Here is a 15,387-nt window from a genome sequence, read left to right on the forward strand (position 1 = left end):
TTATTTTTTTAAAGTTATTCCAATGAGGAAACAAATCTTACACATACGGTGAGGGATAAAATTCTTTCTTATGACACATCAGTCAGGTGGTCCTCAGCTGGATTCAAATTTGAAAAACTTCAAAACGCTTCCGTTCCCATAAAAAGTTGGGGGCCCACCAATCCTAACGGTGCGCTCTGTGTGCAAGAAAAAAAAAACCTTACCTTTCTCTGTCCGACCCTGCTTCTTTCTTGGTCTCTCTGCGTCCAATTCAAGTCTAATACTTTCCTTTCTGCTTCTTGGCTGTAGTACTGGGAGTCTGAGATTCCGGGGTTTCTACTGATACTCGACCTTCTCGATTTCGTCGCACTTTTGTGATAGATGACGACCATGGAGAGCTTGATCGGTTTGGTTAACAGGATCCAGAGGGCCTGCACCATGCTCGGTGACTATGGTGGCGGAGACAACAACGCTTTCTCTTCTCTCTGGGAGGCTCTTCCCTCCGTTGCCGTCGTCGGTGGCCAGGTCCTGTTCTCCATGCTTCCTTTTATTTTCCTAACTACTCATGCTGCTTCTTTGTCCAATAAAACAAAAACACATTGGTTTTCATTTTAAATTTCAAAAGAGAGACAATGAGAGTATTTTCTTCTAGAGAAAATTTAGGAGAGATTTTGTACACGGACAAAGTGATTTTTCTTGAGAAAGCAAGAAAAAAGTGCGCTTTTGTTTCCTAGATATAAATGAGTCTTATAATGAAGAATGAGTGATTTTTTCGGTTTAATTTGGCCTGATTTAGTTTCTTGTTTGAAATGAGAGCAGAGTTCTGGAAAATCATCGGTATTGGAGAGCATTGTCGGGCGTGATTTTCTTCCAAGAGGATCAGGTGAACCTTTTGGTTTCACTTCGGTTGGAATATTGAAAGCATTTTTTGTCTACCTCATTTTTCCTTAGACAACAGTAATCATTTGTGGAGTTTGAATTTGGATTATTGCAGGGATCGTCACGAGGCGGCCATTGGTCTTGCAGCTTCATAAGACGGAGGACGGATCGCAGGAGTACGCGGAGTTCCTTCACCTCGTTAGGAGGAAATTCACTGATTTTTGTATGTATAGCTTCTCGTCTTAGTTGGTTACCTGTATTGCATATCGCGCTCTGTCAACAAAATCACTAACTTCTTTCTTTAGTTTCTCCACATAAGCTACAAAAGGTTAATCCACCAAGTTTTTTCTGTTGAAGACCCTTCACATGGTTTTCAATTTTATGTTTAAAAGAAATGAGGAAGGACGATATTACTTTCTGAAATATAGTAGAGGCGATTTATAGTGATCCAGAGTTGTCATGGATCACAACTATATCACAAATTTTGTGAGGTGATAATTGGTATTAGTACCTCCACGAGATTTAACTAGAAAAATTAACCAATAAATAACAGTTATCTAGCTGCTATCAAAGATAGCTGTCTACTTTATCCATTAGTATCCGAAAAGGGGTTGGGCACCTACTTATTACTGGGATAAAAGCCTTCTCAACCAGTAAACTAGGATATAAGCTAGAATGTACCTGGGAATATGGTTATCTTTGGGGAATATTTTAGACTCTTATCAAACACATAATTATTAAATACAAAAAAGGAAGTTCCTTTACACCTTTCTGTTGGTTAAGCTGGAGGCGGAAAAAAAAGAGAAGAGGACAAATACTCCCCCATCTTTAGGTTGCTGAGGTTACCTTGGTAGATCTAGCTTTTGAATAGTTTTCATAATTTGGTCCAATGGTATGTGACTGACTAGTATAAATTTTTAGGTGGTAATCTTCCATGTGGTTAGAGAGGCCCTCTTTGATACATTAAGAAAAGATGTTCATGGGGGACAGAAAGACTGTCATAGTAACTTAGACCACCATGTGCTGGATGATTTAATCTATTAAGATATATGATTTTGTAAGGATTTCTAGAATTATTAACCATTTGGTTGCCTATTTAACTTTACCGTTGTCTTTTAACGTTATAACTGATATTTAGGCTTCTGAATCTATACAGCCCTGGTTCGCAAGGAAATTCAGGATGAGACTGATAGAATAACTGGGAAGACGAAACAGATATCTCCTGTTCCTATCCATCTGAGTATCTACTCTCCAAATGGTGTGTTTCCAATTTTACTTTGTTGTTGAGTTTCTTAAACACTTGTCATTTGGGTACCATGGAGTGTTACCTTCAAAATCCCTATATGTGTGTGCTGTATACTGTATGTACTTTTTGCAGTTCATTCTAGGTAGTAAGAATACTCAGTTCTTGACATGCTGCTAGCAGATTTTTTTATTTTTTATTTCCAATTGGAAAACCTTTTCTAATATGACTTTCTTTTGATCATATGCACACAGTTTTAAAGATATTTTAAACTGAACATAAGTGATAATGTGACATTAACCTTTTCCTCTAACACTTCAAAAGACAATGCAATATGTACCAATGTATACACATCTCCTCATGTGCATTGTACCAATGTATATACATCTCATGCATTAGAAACTATTGCATGCATTTTACTTGGGAAGAACATTCAGTCTGCTTAAACTCAATGCGGTAGTTTGATTCTTTGAAGTGCCGACTTCACTATTTGACTTCTCTTTGGTTGATTTGATAGTGCAAAAAAATCTTTTTTGCAAGTTTACTTTGGCATTGTGGCATACCACATTTACTGTGGGTTGTTTTGAAAACAAAAGGAAAAGAAGTAAGAAATAGATAGACAAGAAGTTGGTTTCTCTGGGCATCCGAGCCATGAGAATGAATATTTAACATTAAAGATTTTGAATCGGTTTATTTGCAAGGAATATTTATAATGTCTAAAGATTTTTTTTTTTTATGAGTAAGAAAATTTTCTTTTGACAAGAACATTTATAATGTCTAAAGAATTGGCAACACTGAATTTTAAAATTTTTTTTATTGATGAATCATTTCAATTGATCTATTGAGAATTTTGTGAAATATGCCCTAATGTAATTTTGAATTATTTTTACACTATTTCTTCTTTCTGATGTATTGTACTTTGTAATTTCATACGGCATGAGTTGGAATGTAGAGATCATTCCATTCTCTGTATTGCAATGTTTTTTTTATTTTTTCTTCTTTCTGACGTGTTGTACATTGTGATTTCATGTCATGGAGTTGGAATATATAGTTGAGATCATTCCATACTCTCTATTGCAATGTTTCTTTCTATTTTCTGACACTTTCTCTTTCTTTTTTCGATTGGGCAGTGGTCAACTTAACCCTGATTGATCTACCTGGTTTGACAAAAGTTGCTGTAGGTATGTAATGTGCCTAATCACACTTCTGTTTACTGTAATTGTAGTATACAACTAAGTCTTTCTAATTTTGAACAGAGGGACAACCGGAAAGTATTGTTCAAGATATTGAAAGCATGGTTCGAACTTATGTTGAGAAGGTAATAAGACTTTTTCTTGTTAAAATGGTACATTTTTGCATAATGCATGTTAGAGCACTTCATTTTGGTGAGATCCATGGTATTTACTATTTCACTGAAACAGTTAATATACTTATGATTCTTTTAATTAGCCAAGACAAGTTTTTGGATCCTTTTTTGTTTGTTTCTAGTTACTAGACCGGTATTACAGTTTCTTTTAAGTGCACATTTTTATGGTTTTCTAAATAGACTGTCCTTTTTTGTTATCTTGCATCTTTTTCCTTGTCTTGAATCATGCCTTTTTTCCATCCTCTATCGTCTCCAGTTGTTTTGTCCTGTCATATTTGGTTATTCTGTGGGCATTTTACATGTTGCATATGTTTTCATCTGAAAATTCTAATGTGTTACATTATTTTTGTTTAATTGATGACCATGAACTTTTTGTAGCCTAATTGTATCATTCTAGCAATATCTCCTGCCAATCAAGATATTGCAACGTCAGATGCTATCAAACTTGCTAGGGAAGTCGATCCCACTGGTATACCCTTTTTGCTGCTTTTTGCAGATCTTTTTACTTTTTCTCTTTGTTTAGCCTTTCCTAATGTGTCCCCCGGTTTCTTAATTGTACAGGTGACCAGACATTTGGTGTGTTGACTAAGCTGGATTTGATGGACAAAGGAACTAATGCACTGGATGTAAGATCTGTGTGTGTGTGTGTTTTAAGGCACCCATCTTTTAATCAATTCATTAGGATCTGGTCTAGCTCTGCATTTAATTGTTAACATTTTAAATTGAATTTAAGTAGTTGGGGTTAACACGTTGTTGAGTAGAATTGCAATCAAAGAAAATAGTTTTTCAGGGGATATTTTTTTCCTCTGTTGACAATTTTACTTGCTTGGCCTTATACATTGTTTCCCCTCAGGTTCTTGAAGGAAGATCTTATCGACTTCAACGTCCTTGGGTTGGAATTGTGAACCGTTCACAGGCTGACATCAATAAAAATGTTGACATGATAGTTGCAAGGCGCAAGGAACGTGAGTACTTTGCAACCAGTCCCGACTATGGGCATTTGGCCAGTAAAATGGGCTCAGAGTATCTTGCAAAACTCCTCTCAAAGGTTTATTTTGTGTGTCTTCATTGAATATTAAGACAATTATATTTGTCTTATAAAATATATATATATATATATATATATTTGGACAATTATTTTCGTAGGCTTATCAATTGATTTTGTGATCTTGTTTTTAGCACTTGGAGTCTGTAATTAGGGCTCGTATTCCAAGTATAACATCTTTAATAAACAAAAGCATTGATGAACTTGAGTCAGAGATGGATCATCTTGGTCAACCTATTGCTGTTGATGCTGGGGTAAGTGGCAGGAAGCTGTTGTAATTTTTTGTTAACAAGATGCTGCTTTTTCTTATCTGAACCCATATGTGATGGTATAGGCTCAATTGTACACTATCTTGGAAATGTGTCGTGCATTTGACCAGATTTTTAAGGAGCATTTGGAAGGAGGGTAAGAACCCAAGGTCCCAAAGTCTTGATATTTCTTGTCTGACATTGCCAATGGTTGGAGTGGATGTAATCATGTTGTTGATCTCATTGTGTACTCTGAACTCTTTTGAGAGAGATTATGGTGAAATAATTTCGACATATTCTTTATTCACAGTAAAAGGTGCCAATTTTGTTTGAAACAAGTTTACATGTCAATGGTGGGTGACACCATTCATGTCTGTTGATACTTTTGCTGGTTGCTGAAGCCTTTACTCATAGCCAAGCTATACCGTGATCAATACACTGACCCGTTTGAGCTTTTCAAATGATTTCTTAACTAGATGTTAAATAGATCAAGTATGACAATTTTCAGTCAAATGACATTCCTTTTGTTACATTTTTATCAGCATTGGCTAGATCTGCTACTGTCTTAATTTTAATTGCATTCTTCTAGTATATTATTTTTATTTTGAAATTCTTTTTACTAATTTAGGCGGCCCGGAGGTGATCGGATTTATGGAGTTTTTGACAACCAGCTTCCTGCTGCTTTAAGGAAGCTTCCATTTGATAGGCACCTTTCTCCTCATAATGTAAGGAAAGTGGTTTCAGAAGCAGATGGTTATCAGCCACACTTGATTGCCCCTGAGCAAGGTTACCGGCGCCTAATTGATGGGGCACTTAATTATTTTAGAGGCCCAGCTGAAGCTTCTGTGGATGCTGTAAGTTGTCTTGTTATTTACAGATGTTCATTATCAAGTTCCTGCTGGAGCGCCTTGCCAATTGTTGCAGTAGTCTGTTGAAATCTAATTTGGAGAATTTTCACGACTGACCTAGCTACTGCAATGTAGGTTCACTTTGTTTTGAAAGAACTTGTGAGAAAGTCAATAGGAGAAACTCAGGTGAAACTCAGGGAAATGACTGGCAGTTATTTACTTCAATAAGTGCTGATATTCTTTTAATGAGTATTTTTTTTATAAGTTTTAATGAGGAGTATTTATATTGATGTTTGTGGCTATATAGGAGTTAAGGCGCTTTCCAACTCTTCAAGCTGAAATAGCTGCTGCTTCTTATGAGGCCCTGGAAAGGTTTCGTGAAGATGGTAGGAAGACAGTTGTTCGATTGGTGGACATGGAATCTTCATATTTGACCGTGGACTTCTTTAGAAGACTCCCCCAAGAAGTGGAGAAAGGAGGAAACCCAGCTGCTTCAACCACAGACCGTTACGCAGAGGGTCACTTTAGGAGAATAGGCTCAAATGTGTCATCTTACGTGGGCATGGTGTCAGAGACACTTAAGATCACGATTCCTAAGGCTGTGGTTTTCTGTCAAGTTAGGGAGGCCAAACAGTCATTGCTAAATCACTTTTACATACAAATAGGGAAGAAAGAGGTACTCTCTCTCTCTCTCTCAAGCACACATGTAATCCTATATTCTAACACCCTATGAGGTGTTATATTATGTGTTAGTTTGGAGGGTCATTGATGCATTATAGTACCATTTTTTCGATGTTCTGAACATTTAATTGGATTGTGAGGAAAAAAAACTTGTTATTAACTCTTTTCATCAATTGTCAAGTTGTATTCTGAAGCGTTGATAACATCTGTTACTTGTATGTCTATATATATATATTTCATTGAGTAATTTAAATTGGAAAACCTCTAAAAATTGGGTTTGGCAACTATTTCAGGGTAAGCAGCTTTCACTATTGTTGGATGAAGACCCTGCATTGATGGAGAGGAGGCAACAGTGTGCGAAAAGGCTTGAATTATACAAGGCAGCAAGGGACGAGATTGATTCGGTATCATGGGCTCGCTGAGATGTATTGTTGTTCGGGGAGGCCTTGTATTATAGTTATCGATACAGAGGATCAGGTTCTTACTGAATTTGTTTACTTATATGTCTCTGAGGCCCATCTGTCTTAATTATTGTATTTCGTCGTGCTATTTTTGCATACCAGTGAATCAGTGATGTATTGTAAACGTGATTTATATTTTGCTTCCTTGTGGTAACATATTAGAGTGACGTAGATAAGTTTCTTTTACAGTTTTTTCTTTTCAGTTTTTACGCCCCATCAAACCACAACCCCCCCCCCCCCCCCCCCCCCCCCCCAAAAAAAAAAACCCAAAAAAAAACAAAGACAATGCAGTGGAATATGGATCGAACTGATCATTCTTTGCCCGATTAGGTCGGATATTCAAAGCTGGCTGTGTCTTTTCTATGCCAAGTTGACTACCGTTCCAGATTTTGAAGGCATTTGCCAAGTTATTGGGATGTCAAAGGCTGCTGGCGGAAAAATGACGGAAAGGAAAAAGGAGCAGAGGTATTCCTCTGCCTTATCCCCAGTTGCGGTTGTCCAAGGGCCAAATTCCAACTTATTCCGAATTGGAAAATTCTTCTTATCATCCTCACACTTCACACACCACACTTATTTTAATTTTTTTTTCATTTTTTCTATAATAAATATATAATGTGTAGATGATAAATAATATAATTTAATTAGTTTAATAAGAATAAAATAAAATAAAAAATAAATAAAAAATAAAAAATATTATTTTAATATATAAAATTTGTGGTGTGGAATGATGTGTAGCATTTTCGGACTGAATTTATTTGTTGGTACGAAACCAAACCAATACTTTTGGGCTAAAGTGGTGTCAGAGGTACAGATGAAAAAGGAGTTATTTATTCAAACAAAATAACGCAGAACCGATTAATTTGACTGTGATGCCCAATCGCCGGTTCGGTTTGGAACCAAGAAATTCTCATCTCAATCTTAAAATTTTCATCTCATTATTATAACTTTTCTAAATCTCTATATATAATATAATAAATAATTTAACTTTTTTTTAATTTTTTCAAATCCTAAAATAATAATAATATTAAAATATAATATTTATTTTAATATTTTATCTTAAAATTTAAAATTCTCATCACACATACCAAACAGAACCGAATGAGGAAAATATGGAATGAAAACATAACTACTATTAATGCCACTTATTTCACACTGTACAAGTATTTCAAGTTGTTAGTATCGTTATTACTTTTTCTCCAATTTTTCCAATGCTGTCCACTTGGGTCATCGAAATCCAAGAGGCTCCCCCTTCCGTCAATTGCTTTTTCAGGCATCCTGGCTGTTACCCCCAGCTTTCATCCAGAAACAATTCCTTCCAAAAGCCAAAACAATATTAGTCACATGTCAATGCCTATCTATATAATGCTGGTGTATATGAAAAGCCAGACAATTCTGGGAGCAAAACCTGAAGCACAAAGGTGTTTATTTCGCATATCAAGAATTGTCTCAATTTTGAAGTTAACATCACCAACCTTCCATGGTGGTTTGACTCAACCAATACAGTAGAATGCTATCTTAGAAATGATCAGTGCTAGAAATTACAAAACTATCCTGATATTATCTTTTTCAACAATGATTGATTAAGGGCTACTAGACACTGCAATGTCAGTATAGCAGGATGATGATGTCGTAGTGCAGTTTCTAACATTTTCCTTCCCTTCATTAATTTACTCAGCGAAGAATAGCACCCATTGCTTGATCAAATAGCAATAAACATGCAGAAAAGCCATACCTAGTTTGAATTGTCAATTTACATTGTTAAACATGAGATCATTAATTTTGTTGATGCCAATATCAGATATGGGCTCAATTGGTCGATCATCTCCATCCATTGAAGTAAAAAAGCTCGATGGTTCTCTACTGAATTCATCTGCAGAAGGGGGAGCAGGTTAACGTAGACTTGAAAAGAACACGCATTTCCAAAAACTAAGAAAAGAAAAATTAAAATAAATAGAAGCAAAGAGGGCTAACACAATTCTATTATTGCCTTCATAATACTCATATAATAAGAGAATAAAAGTCAATGGTATTGATTGAAAACAAAGACCAAACTTCCTAAACCTCAAGAGATCTTCAAATATATTACTGATAATGAAGGCTAGTTGAGGCTTACCAAACATCGTGTTTAAGGAACTTGGGTAAGGAGTCGACATAAAGTTAAGACCAACATAAAATCCCAATGCCAATACGATTGTCATCATAACATAAACTGGCCCTGCCAATGCCCAATACCTGAGAGAGAGAGAGAGAGAGAGAGAGAGAGAGGATAAAGTTGATCTCACAAAAGTATAAATAAATTCATTCACCAAGCTGATGAAGAGACTATTGTGCAAGTAATTACTTCAAAAAATTTACTTACTAAAATAATATCTTAAATTCAGACTGTTCTCACTCAAAACGCTTTTCAGATGTTAGGTTTGTCAAGTCCAAATTCACCAGATGTCACCAAGTTTCCCAAATCATTTTTGTTTCTTGTTAGAACTTCTGAAAAAAGAGCCATTCCAGCACTATTGTTTTCATTTCAAATTTGATAAAAAAAAATTCAGGTATGATCGAGATGACCATATACGACTAAGCTCTACTGATTTAGGTTTCCTCAATGGGAAAGGTGCATATAAGATTTTCTACCCTAAGAAAACGTAGCACAGAAACCAATCTTAAATATACCTGCTAGGATAGTAGAAGATTCCGATGTAATGTAGCCAAGCCTCTGGAACATATGCCCATGCCAAGAAAATAACTGCCCCCAGCAATAGAGTTGTATGAGATTCCACAGCAATGTCCAGGAAAAATAAAAAATAAAACAACCAGTAGGCCGGCATTATAAAACAACAGAACAAGACTTTTGATAGAGAAAAGAACAATGCAGTGACTGCAGTCTTTGCAGTCAGATTAGATGTCCTTTTTATATATATAGAAAAGAACAATGCAGCAGCTGTCACAGTGTGTTTCTGGTAATAAATATGCATTTCCCGTTTGTCGGCATGACAACAAGGTCAATCCAATTTCAGAAATAGCATCAGATTCATTGATTGAGAACATTTTGAAGTATCTCTGAGACATATGCCAGAAACATTTTAGCATGAAATGCCTTAACCGAGCCCGGTAATTGTAACAAACCAAGAAAAGCCCAAACCCGTCCCCCCGTCCGGCTCCCGACTCAGTCACACTAAACAGAAGCATTTGCACAAGGTATGAAAATTATATATTAATGGACAATTTTTGCCAAATGACCAAAAGGAATTACCGAATCAACTTGTAACATGATAAAAATGAGGCTCATAAAAAGAATAATAACAGTCTATCTTCCCTACAAGTAAATTAACATTGGAAAGCCGTTGTAAAGGTGCAATAACCAGAGCAAATAGAATAACTGGGCGTCTCAACTCAACCAAGTCTAAACATAAATTAAAAGCATGATATATGAAGTGAACCTGTAGCCACAACGGTAGTTATGGAGCCTACGAATCCATAAACTTCTGATGGCTTCGGACCATGTTCACCAGACACTCCAAATCCAGGAGCCTTCTCATCCGCATCCAGAGAGGAAACAGTAACCCTCCTCTTCTTTGACAGACTGTGAGTTCTTCTAGGACTACTTACAGAATGAGGATCTTCCATGGCTTGCAATTTGAAGAAGCTAGCAGTCCAGCACACTTGAGGCGCACCTTATTGAATGTCAAAATTCTACGCTGGAAGCAAAGACACACAGATACTGTGGAGACCATAAACAACGATCGGAGGGAGACCGGAGAGAACTGTACCATGAATCGGCCAAGGGTTGACGATGGGAGACGCTTTACTGAGAGGAAGGATAGAGCGAGGAGGGTTCGCTTCCTCAGCGTGGACGCCTTTTGCGTCGACTACCGGGTTTTGTTAAAGCGAAAAGACACGATGCCAAAACAAATATCGTCTTCAGATGGTGGCATTTTAAAGAATTTTCTTATCGGAATAATTCTAGTTGGAACTTTTTATGCCGTATGCCAGGCAGGAATGCTACACAATATTTTATACTATACATTTTATATATTAAAATATATTTTTATTTTTTTATTTTTTATTTCATTTTATTCTTATTAAATTAATTAAATTATTTAATTTATTATCCACACATTACATATTTATTATAGAAAAAATAAAAAAAATTAAAATAAATATAATATGTGAAGTGTGAGAATAATAAGAAAAATTTTCCTATACTAAGCAGTGTGAGGCGTACACTACTTGAGGTAAAATATATATATCAAAATAAGCAATATGTTTTAATATTTAATCTAAAATATAAAAGAACTAAGACTGAAAATAAATGTTGATTGAGCTCTAGCTCAATTGGAATGTTTGTTTTCTTTTTCAATAAACTAAGAGAGTGCAATAAATTCATCCTTGCTTAGCTGAAGAAAGATTGTAGTATCCGTTGGAATCCTTGAATGATCTCAACTCATTTTAACCGGATTCTATTTTAAATCTATCCAAGCATTTAAACACAAAATTTCTAAATTATAAATATCACTTAATTTAAAATCTCTTTATACATTAAATATATAATTTTTTTTAACTTAATACTTTTTTACTATGTGAGATTATAATTTTTTTTAATTTTTAATAAATATATTTAAATTTAATTTAATATATAAATTTATTTTAAATAAATTTTATAAAATTTATTTCATAATCTTAACTCACTATTATTTATAAAAAATTTAACTTGCTCGACATCGAAACGGGCCGCTGTAAAATTAGGTATCCACTCCCGTCTTATGGTTGAACGGGCAGGGGGCGAGATAAATCTGCATCTAAATAGTTTTTAAAACATTAAAAATATTCTCATCCATTGTGAAATTAAAGAGACAAGCCCGTATAAGCCACAGTTAACAATCCTTCTGGCCTGGGTATCCCATTTCTTGTCCTCTTCTTTCCGTATAATCCATTCTCTTGCTTCCTTTTCTTTTTTTGTCTTTTACGCCTGATTCAATTATTGCCTTGAAATCTATACCTTTTGGCCTTTTTATTAACATATTTTATATAGTTAATATAGAAAATCACTTTTATTACAACTATGTTTCTCGTAACAATAATTTTATTTAAAGTTTTTTTACACAGTACACGTTTACATCACATAATTTAATTTATAAAATAAAATTTATATATTATATAAATAGTATGTGATGTAAAGACTTTCATATAATATTATTTTTTAATTTAATTCAAAAATGCATCATAGAGACCCACACCCGAAAGGAGTCCCAAGGATCTAGGAAGCCCAACCGATTCATATTTTATTATAATAATAATATTTGGACTTCCACGATTAAGGTCAGCTACCTATAAAGTTTAGGAATTAGTATTTTTAGTACCGTACCGTATTCATTAGTACATTTCGTACCGATCATAGGCCAGTACAGATAAGGTCATTGTTTCATACCGGCTGAAATACTGACTGTACCAACCGGTATCGGCCGTATCGGCCTATATTTTGACTTATACTGACCGGTATTTTAATATTTGGGCCTTCATGTTTTGTTTTTCATTTTTTTAAATTATAATTTCATTTTTTGACTCACAATTCATATCAAACTATTTATAATTTATATATATATAATTTATTCATATATAGATTATTATTTTGAAATATAATTTATATATATTTACATATATAATTTATTTATATATCGACTATTTCGAAACGGTACACGAAACGGTATTGATATCAAAATATTTCGTTTCAGTACCTTGACCGATACGACATCTAGTACGATATTCAAAACATTGTTAGAAACCATCCAAAGTCACAAGGAAACTCAAAAGGTAGTTTGTTTGGCCGTTGCAATTTCGCTAACTCCTAATTACTTGTAGGACTGTTCATATGGGTCGGGTTTTACCCGGATAACCGGGTTTCCGGTTATGGTTTTCCGGGCCGAAAACCTCATTCCTAAACCCGGGTGAATCCGGGCCGGGTACCGGGTTTAAAATCCGGAACCCGGGTTTTAAACCCGGTACCCATGTTTCTTCAAAATTTCTAACCTAAAACCCATATCATGTTTCTTCAAAACGCCTAAACCTAAAAACGCCATAGCCGACTTCTATCTCACCCTCTCGCACGCTCTCTCTCTCTCTCTCTCTCTCTCTCTCTCTCTCTCTCTCTCTCTCTCTCTCTCTCTCTCTCTCTCTCTCTCTCTCTCTCTCTCTCTCTCTCTCTCTCTCTCTCTCTCTCTCTCTCTCTCTCTCTCTCTCACACCCACACCGAAACCGTAGCCTCCTCTGCCAATCGAAGTTCCATTCCGTCGTCTTCAGCCTTGTGCACCAATCGAAGTCAGTTTGGGTTATTACATGAACTTGGTTTGGGTTTGATAACTCTCTCTCTCTCTCGAACTCGATCTGTAAGTAATGCCTTTGAACAACTCTTATGTGGGTATGAAATATATATTGTTATTTTGCTAGATCTAGGTATTTTTCATTATTTTGTTAAGCATGGGGGTTTTTTTTTTTTTAAGTTTGAGGATTTACGTTTTGTTTATTCTATTTCTCATGATTTGCTGTTAATAGCCATATAAATGAATGGTCAGAGACCTTCAACCTGTTATGTTTCTTTGAGGTATTTGTGCCTTCGTCCATAGATCTGTGCCTTCGTCCAGATCTGTGTCCCTACATCATGGTAAATTTCTATATTTCACATTTACTCACTCTGTTAAGTTTAACATTTGAGATTTAATCACACTGCGTCTAGATTTGGATGTTTGGATTTGACCATAGATCTTTTAACAGATTTGAATATTTGAATATTTGGATGTTTGGATTTAACCATAGATTTGGGTATTTTTTGTTACGTTGTTAAATATGGGTATAATGCATATGCTGTTATTTGGATATATCTGGGTTTTTTTTGTTATTATGATAAACATGGGTATAAAGTATATCATCTTGCAATGTTGTTCAGGAACTAGACTTTAGTAAAAAAAATCCCTTGCAATTTTTGCTGTTTATGTTCCCCCTCCCCACTCCCTTTTCATCTAATGGAATTCATCAGACATTTTTCTAGTTTTCCTCTGCTTCAAACTACCCTAAATTTACTTGGAAAGTCTTACCGTTTAGCGTTGCTTGTGAGTTTAACTTGTGAAGTAGCATTGAAATGCATGGTGAAATGAGTGTGTGAGAGAGGTTGTTTAGCTTCTAGTTGTATTACTTCTCATTTATTGTTTTGCTAAATCTATTATGTTGTTTTCTAACCTGACTTTTGATGTTGGAAGTCATTTTCTACATCATTTTGGGCTTATTCTATGACTACTGATGGTGTGCCGGATCATTTTCTTTGAAACTAATCCACAATATATTGTGAAATGCTTGAATGATTTCTAGCCTACCTAGCTCAATTAGGTATTGTTGGATACTTGAAAATATGAAGGCTAATCCATCAAACTGTTACTTTAATATCTTTTAAAATGGTGTTTGAAGCATCGTCTATTTGTATAAATTAGGCATCCATGCCCTGCTTACATGTTGCAAGGGTCTAAGGTGAATGGTTTAATACCATTCATTGAATTCAAGATGATTGGGAGAGCCCTTGATTTTTTTTTAGCTTATTATGGAATTGGTTGATATATCTAGAATGGTAGGATATTTCTTTGTGTGGATTGCTACATCTGCACTGGCAGTTCTTAAAAAAGATGGCCCTACCTAGCACTACCTTCCTCTTTGCATTTTGGTTTTTGCATTCATGGTTTCAATTGAATTTTCTTGTAATTTCTCTCTTTCTTTTGAAGTATGGTTTCAAATTCTAATTTAGCCAATCCCTTCAAATTCTAATTTGGCTTATCCTTGTCTCTTGTCACATTGATGGATTCTGATAACTACTTTGTTAAGAGTAATTTTATCATCAGATATGGTTATAATGGCAATAACATCTGGTTATGAGTTTCTAATGCCCTTACAGTCTAACAACAGCTTATTCTTATTTTTCAGCAAATAGTTATCCATGTCTTCTTGATGGGTGAAGTATGATGGTCAGGGAAGAACTAGGTACTGCGGTATACCATGCCAATATTGTGTTTGATAAGTATTTTTATGGGTTAGATCTGATTTCTCGTTAGGGAAAGAGGAAGAGGGTTGGGAGAGCTTTTGGGGTGTTTGAGGCAATCTTTCAAACAGGGGAGGGGGAAAAAACTAAGCAATCCAAATGATGATTTTTAACTTTTGAACAGATTTTTTCTTTCCATGACTTGTGCTAATATATTAGTTTCATTCTATTTTGTATTTTGCAGGATCATTTTCAGGTCAATCACTTTGAAGTTGCTATTTGGTGTGGAAATTAAATCGCTGATTTTGTATTTCATATATTGTAATTTAGTATTTTGTAATGTAATGTATAAATAACAAATAATATAATATGCAGTGGATTGTATTGTAATGCATGCATACTTGCATAGATGAATATTGAAATTTTTTTTTTTTTTGGTTTTACATGCATTTTTATTGTGAGGAAAATTAAGTGGAACTTTAATATAGGAGTTGATGATATTTTTCAACCTTTAAAGTGCACAATCAAATTTATTCTTTTGTTTTTTATAAAAAAAAAAAATCAGAGCTATATGGGAAAAATTAGGCTTTTTTATGTAGGTTTGTTACAAAAAAAAAAAAAAAACC

General features: G+C 34.8%; 2 protein-coding genes across 2 annotated transcripts; one reads left to right on the plus strand and one right to left on the minus strand.

Moving 5' to 3' along the window:
• The first annotated feature begins 29 nt into the window (after positions 1–29).
• Positions 30–6,938, plus strand: LOC122292441 (phragmoplastin DRP1E). The gene is made up of 16 exons (XM_043100800.1): positions 30–169; positions 289–504; positions 799–862; positions 974–1,081; positions 2,015–2,116; positions 3,232–3,282; positions 3,358–3,419; positions 3,846–3,936; positions 4,029–4,093; positions 4,321–4,515; positions 4,647–4,766; positions 4,847–4,917; positions 5,389–5,614; positions 5,744–5,794; positions 5,916–6,284; positions 6,583–6,938. The coding sequence occupies exons 2-16, from the start codon at positions 361–363 to the stop codon at positions 6,709–6,711; spliced, it is 1,848 nt and encodes a 615-aa protein (XP_042956734.1). The 5' UTR covers positions 30–169; positions 289–360; the 3' UTR covers positions 6,712–6,938.
• Positions 6,939–7,860: 922 nt separating this feature from the next.
• On the minus strand, positions 7,861–10,479 carry LOC122292442 (phosphatidylinositol N-acetylglucosaminyltransferase subunit P-like). Its single transcript, XM_043100801.1, has 5 exons — positions 10,185–10,479; positions 9,418–9,490; positions 8,864–8,982; positions 8,483–8,620; positions 7,861–8,062 (listed from the first exon to the last, which is right to left on the minus strand). The coding sequence occupies exons 1-4, from the start codon at positions 10,369–10,371 to the stop codon at positions 8,496–8,498; spliced, it is 504 nt and encodes a 167-aa protein (XP_042956735.1). The 5' UTR covers positions 10,372–10,479; the 3' UTR covers positions 7,861–8,062; positions 8,483–8,495.
• Between the last annotated feature and the right edge of the window lie 4,908 nt (positions 10,480–15,387).

Source organism: Carya illinoinensis, chromosome 13 (assembly GCF_018687715.1).
Source record: "Carya illinoinensis cultivar Pawnee chromosome 13, C.illinoinensisPawnee_v1, whole genome shotgun sequence".
In the NCBI taxonomy this organism is placed as follows: Eukaryota; Viridiplantae; Streptophyta; class Magnoliopsida; order Fagales; family Juglandaceae; genus Carya; species Carya illinoinensis.

Excerpts from the sequence above, each read along its gene's own strand:
- LOC122292442 (XM_043100801.1), bottom strand. The coding sequence starts at position 10,371 with ATGGAAGATCCTCATTCTGTAAGTAGTCCTAGAAGAACTCACAGTCTG. Across the intron at positions 9,491-10,184 it reads AACTACCGTTGTGGCTACAG|TTATTTTCTTGGCATGGGCA; the intron begins GTTCACTTCATA and ends TGCTGGGGGCAG. Across the intron at positions 8,983-9,417 it reads ATCTTCTACTATCCTAGCAG|GTATTGGGCATTGGCAGGGC; the intron begins GTATATTTAAGA and ends TCTCTCTCTCAG.
- LOC122292441 (XM_043100800.1), top strand. The coding sequence starts at position 361 with ATGACGACCATGGAGAGCTTGATCGGTTTGGTTAACAGGATCCAGAGG. Across the intron at positions 3,283-3,357 it reads TTTGACAAAAGTTGCTGTAG|AGGGACAACCGGAAAGTATT; the intron begins GTATGTAATGTG and ends AATTTTGAACAG. Across the intron at positions 3,420-3,845 it reads TTCGAACTTATGTTGAGAAG|CCTAATTGTATCATTCTAGC; the intron begins GTAATAAGACTT and ends AACTTTTTGTAG.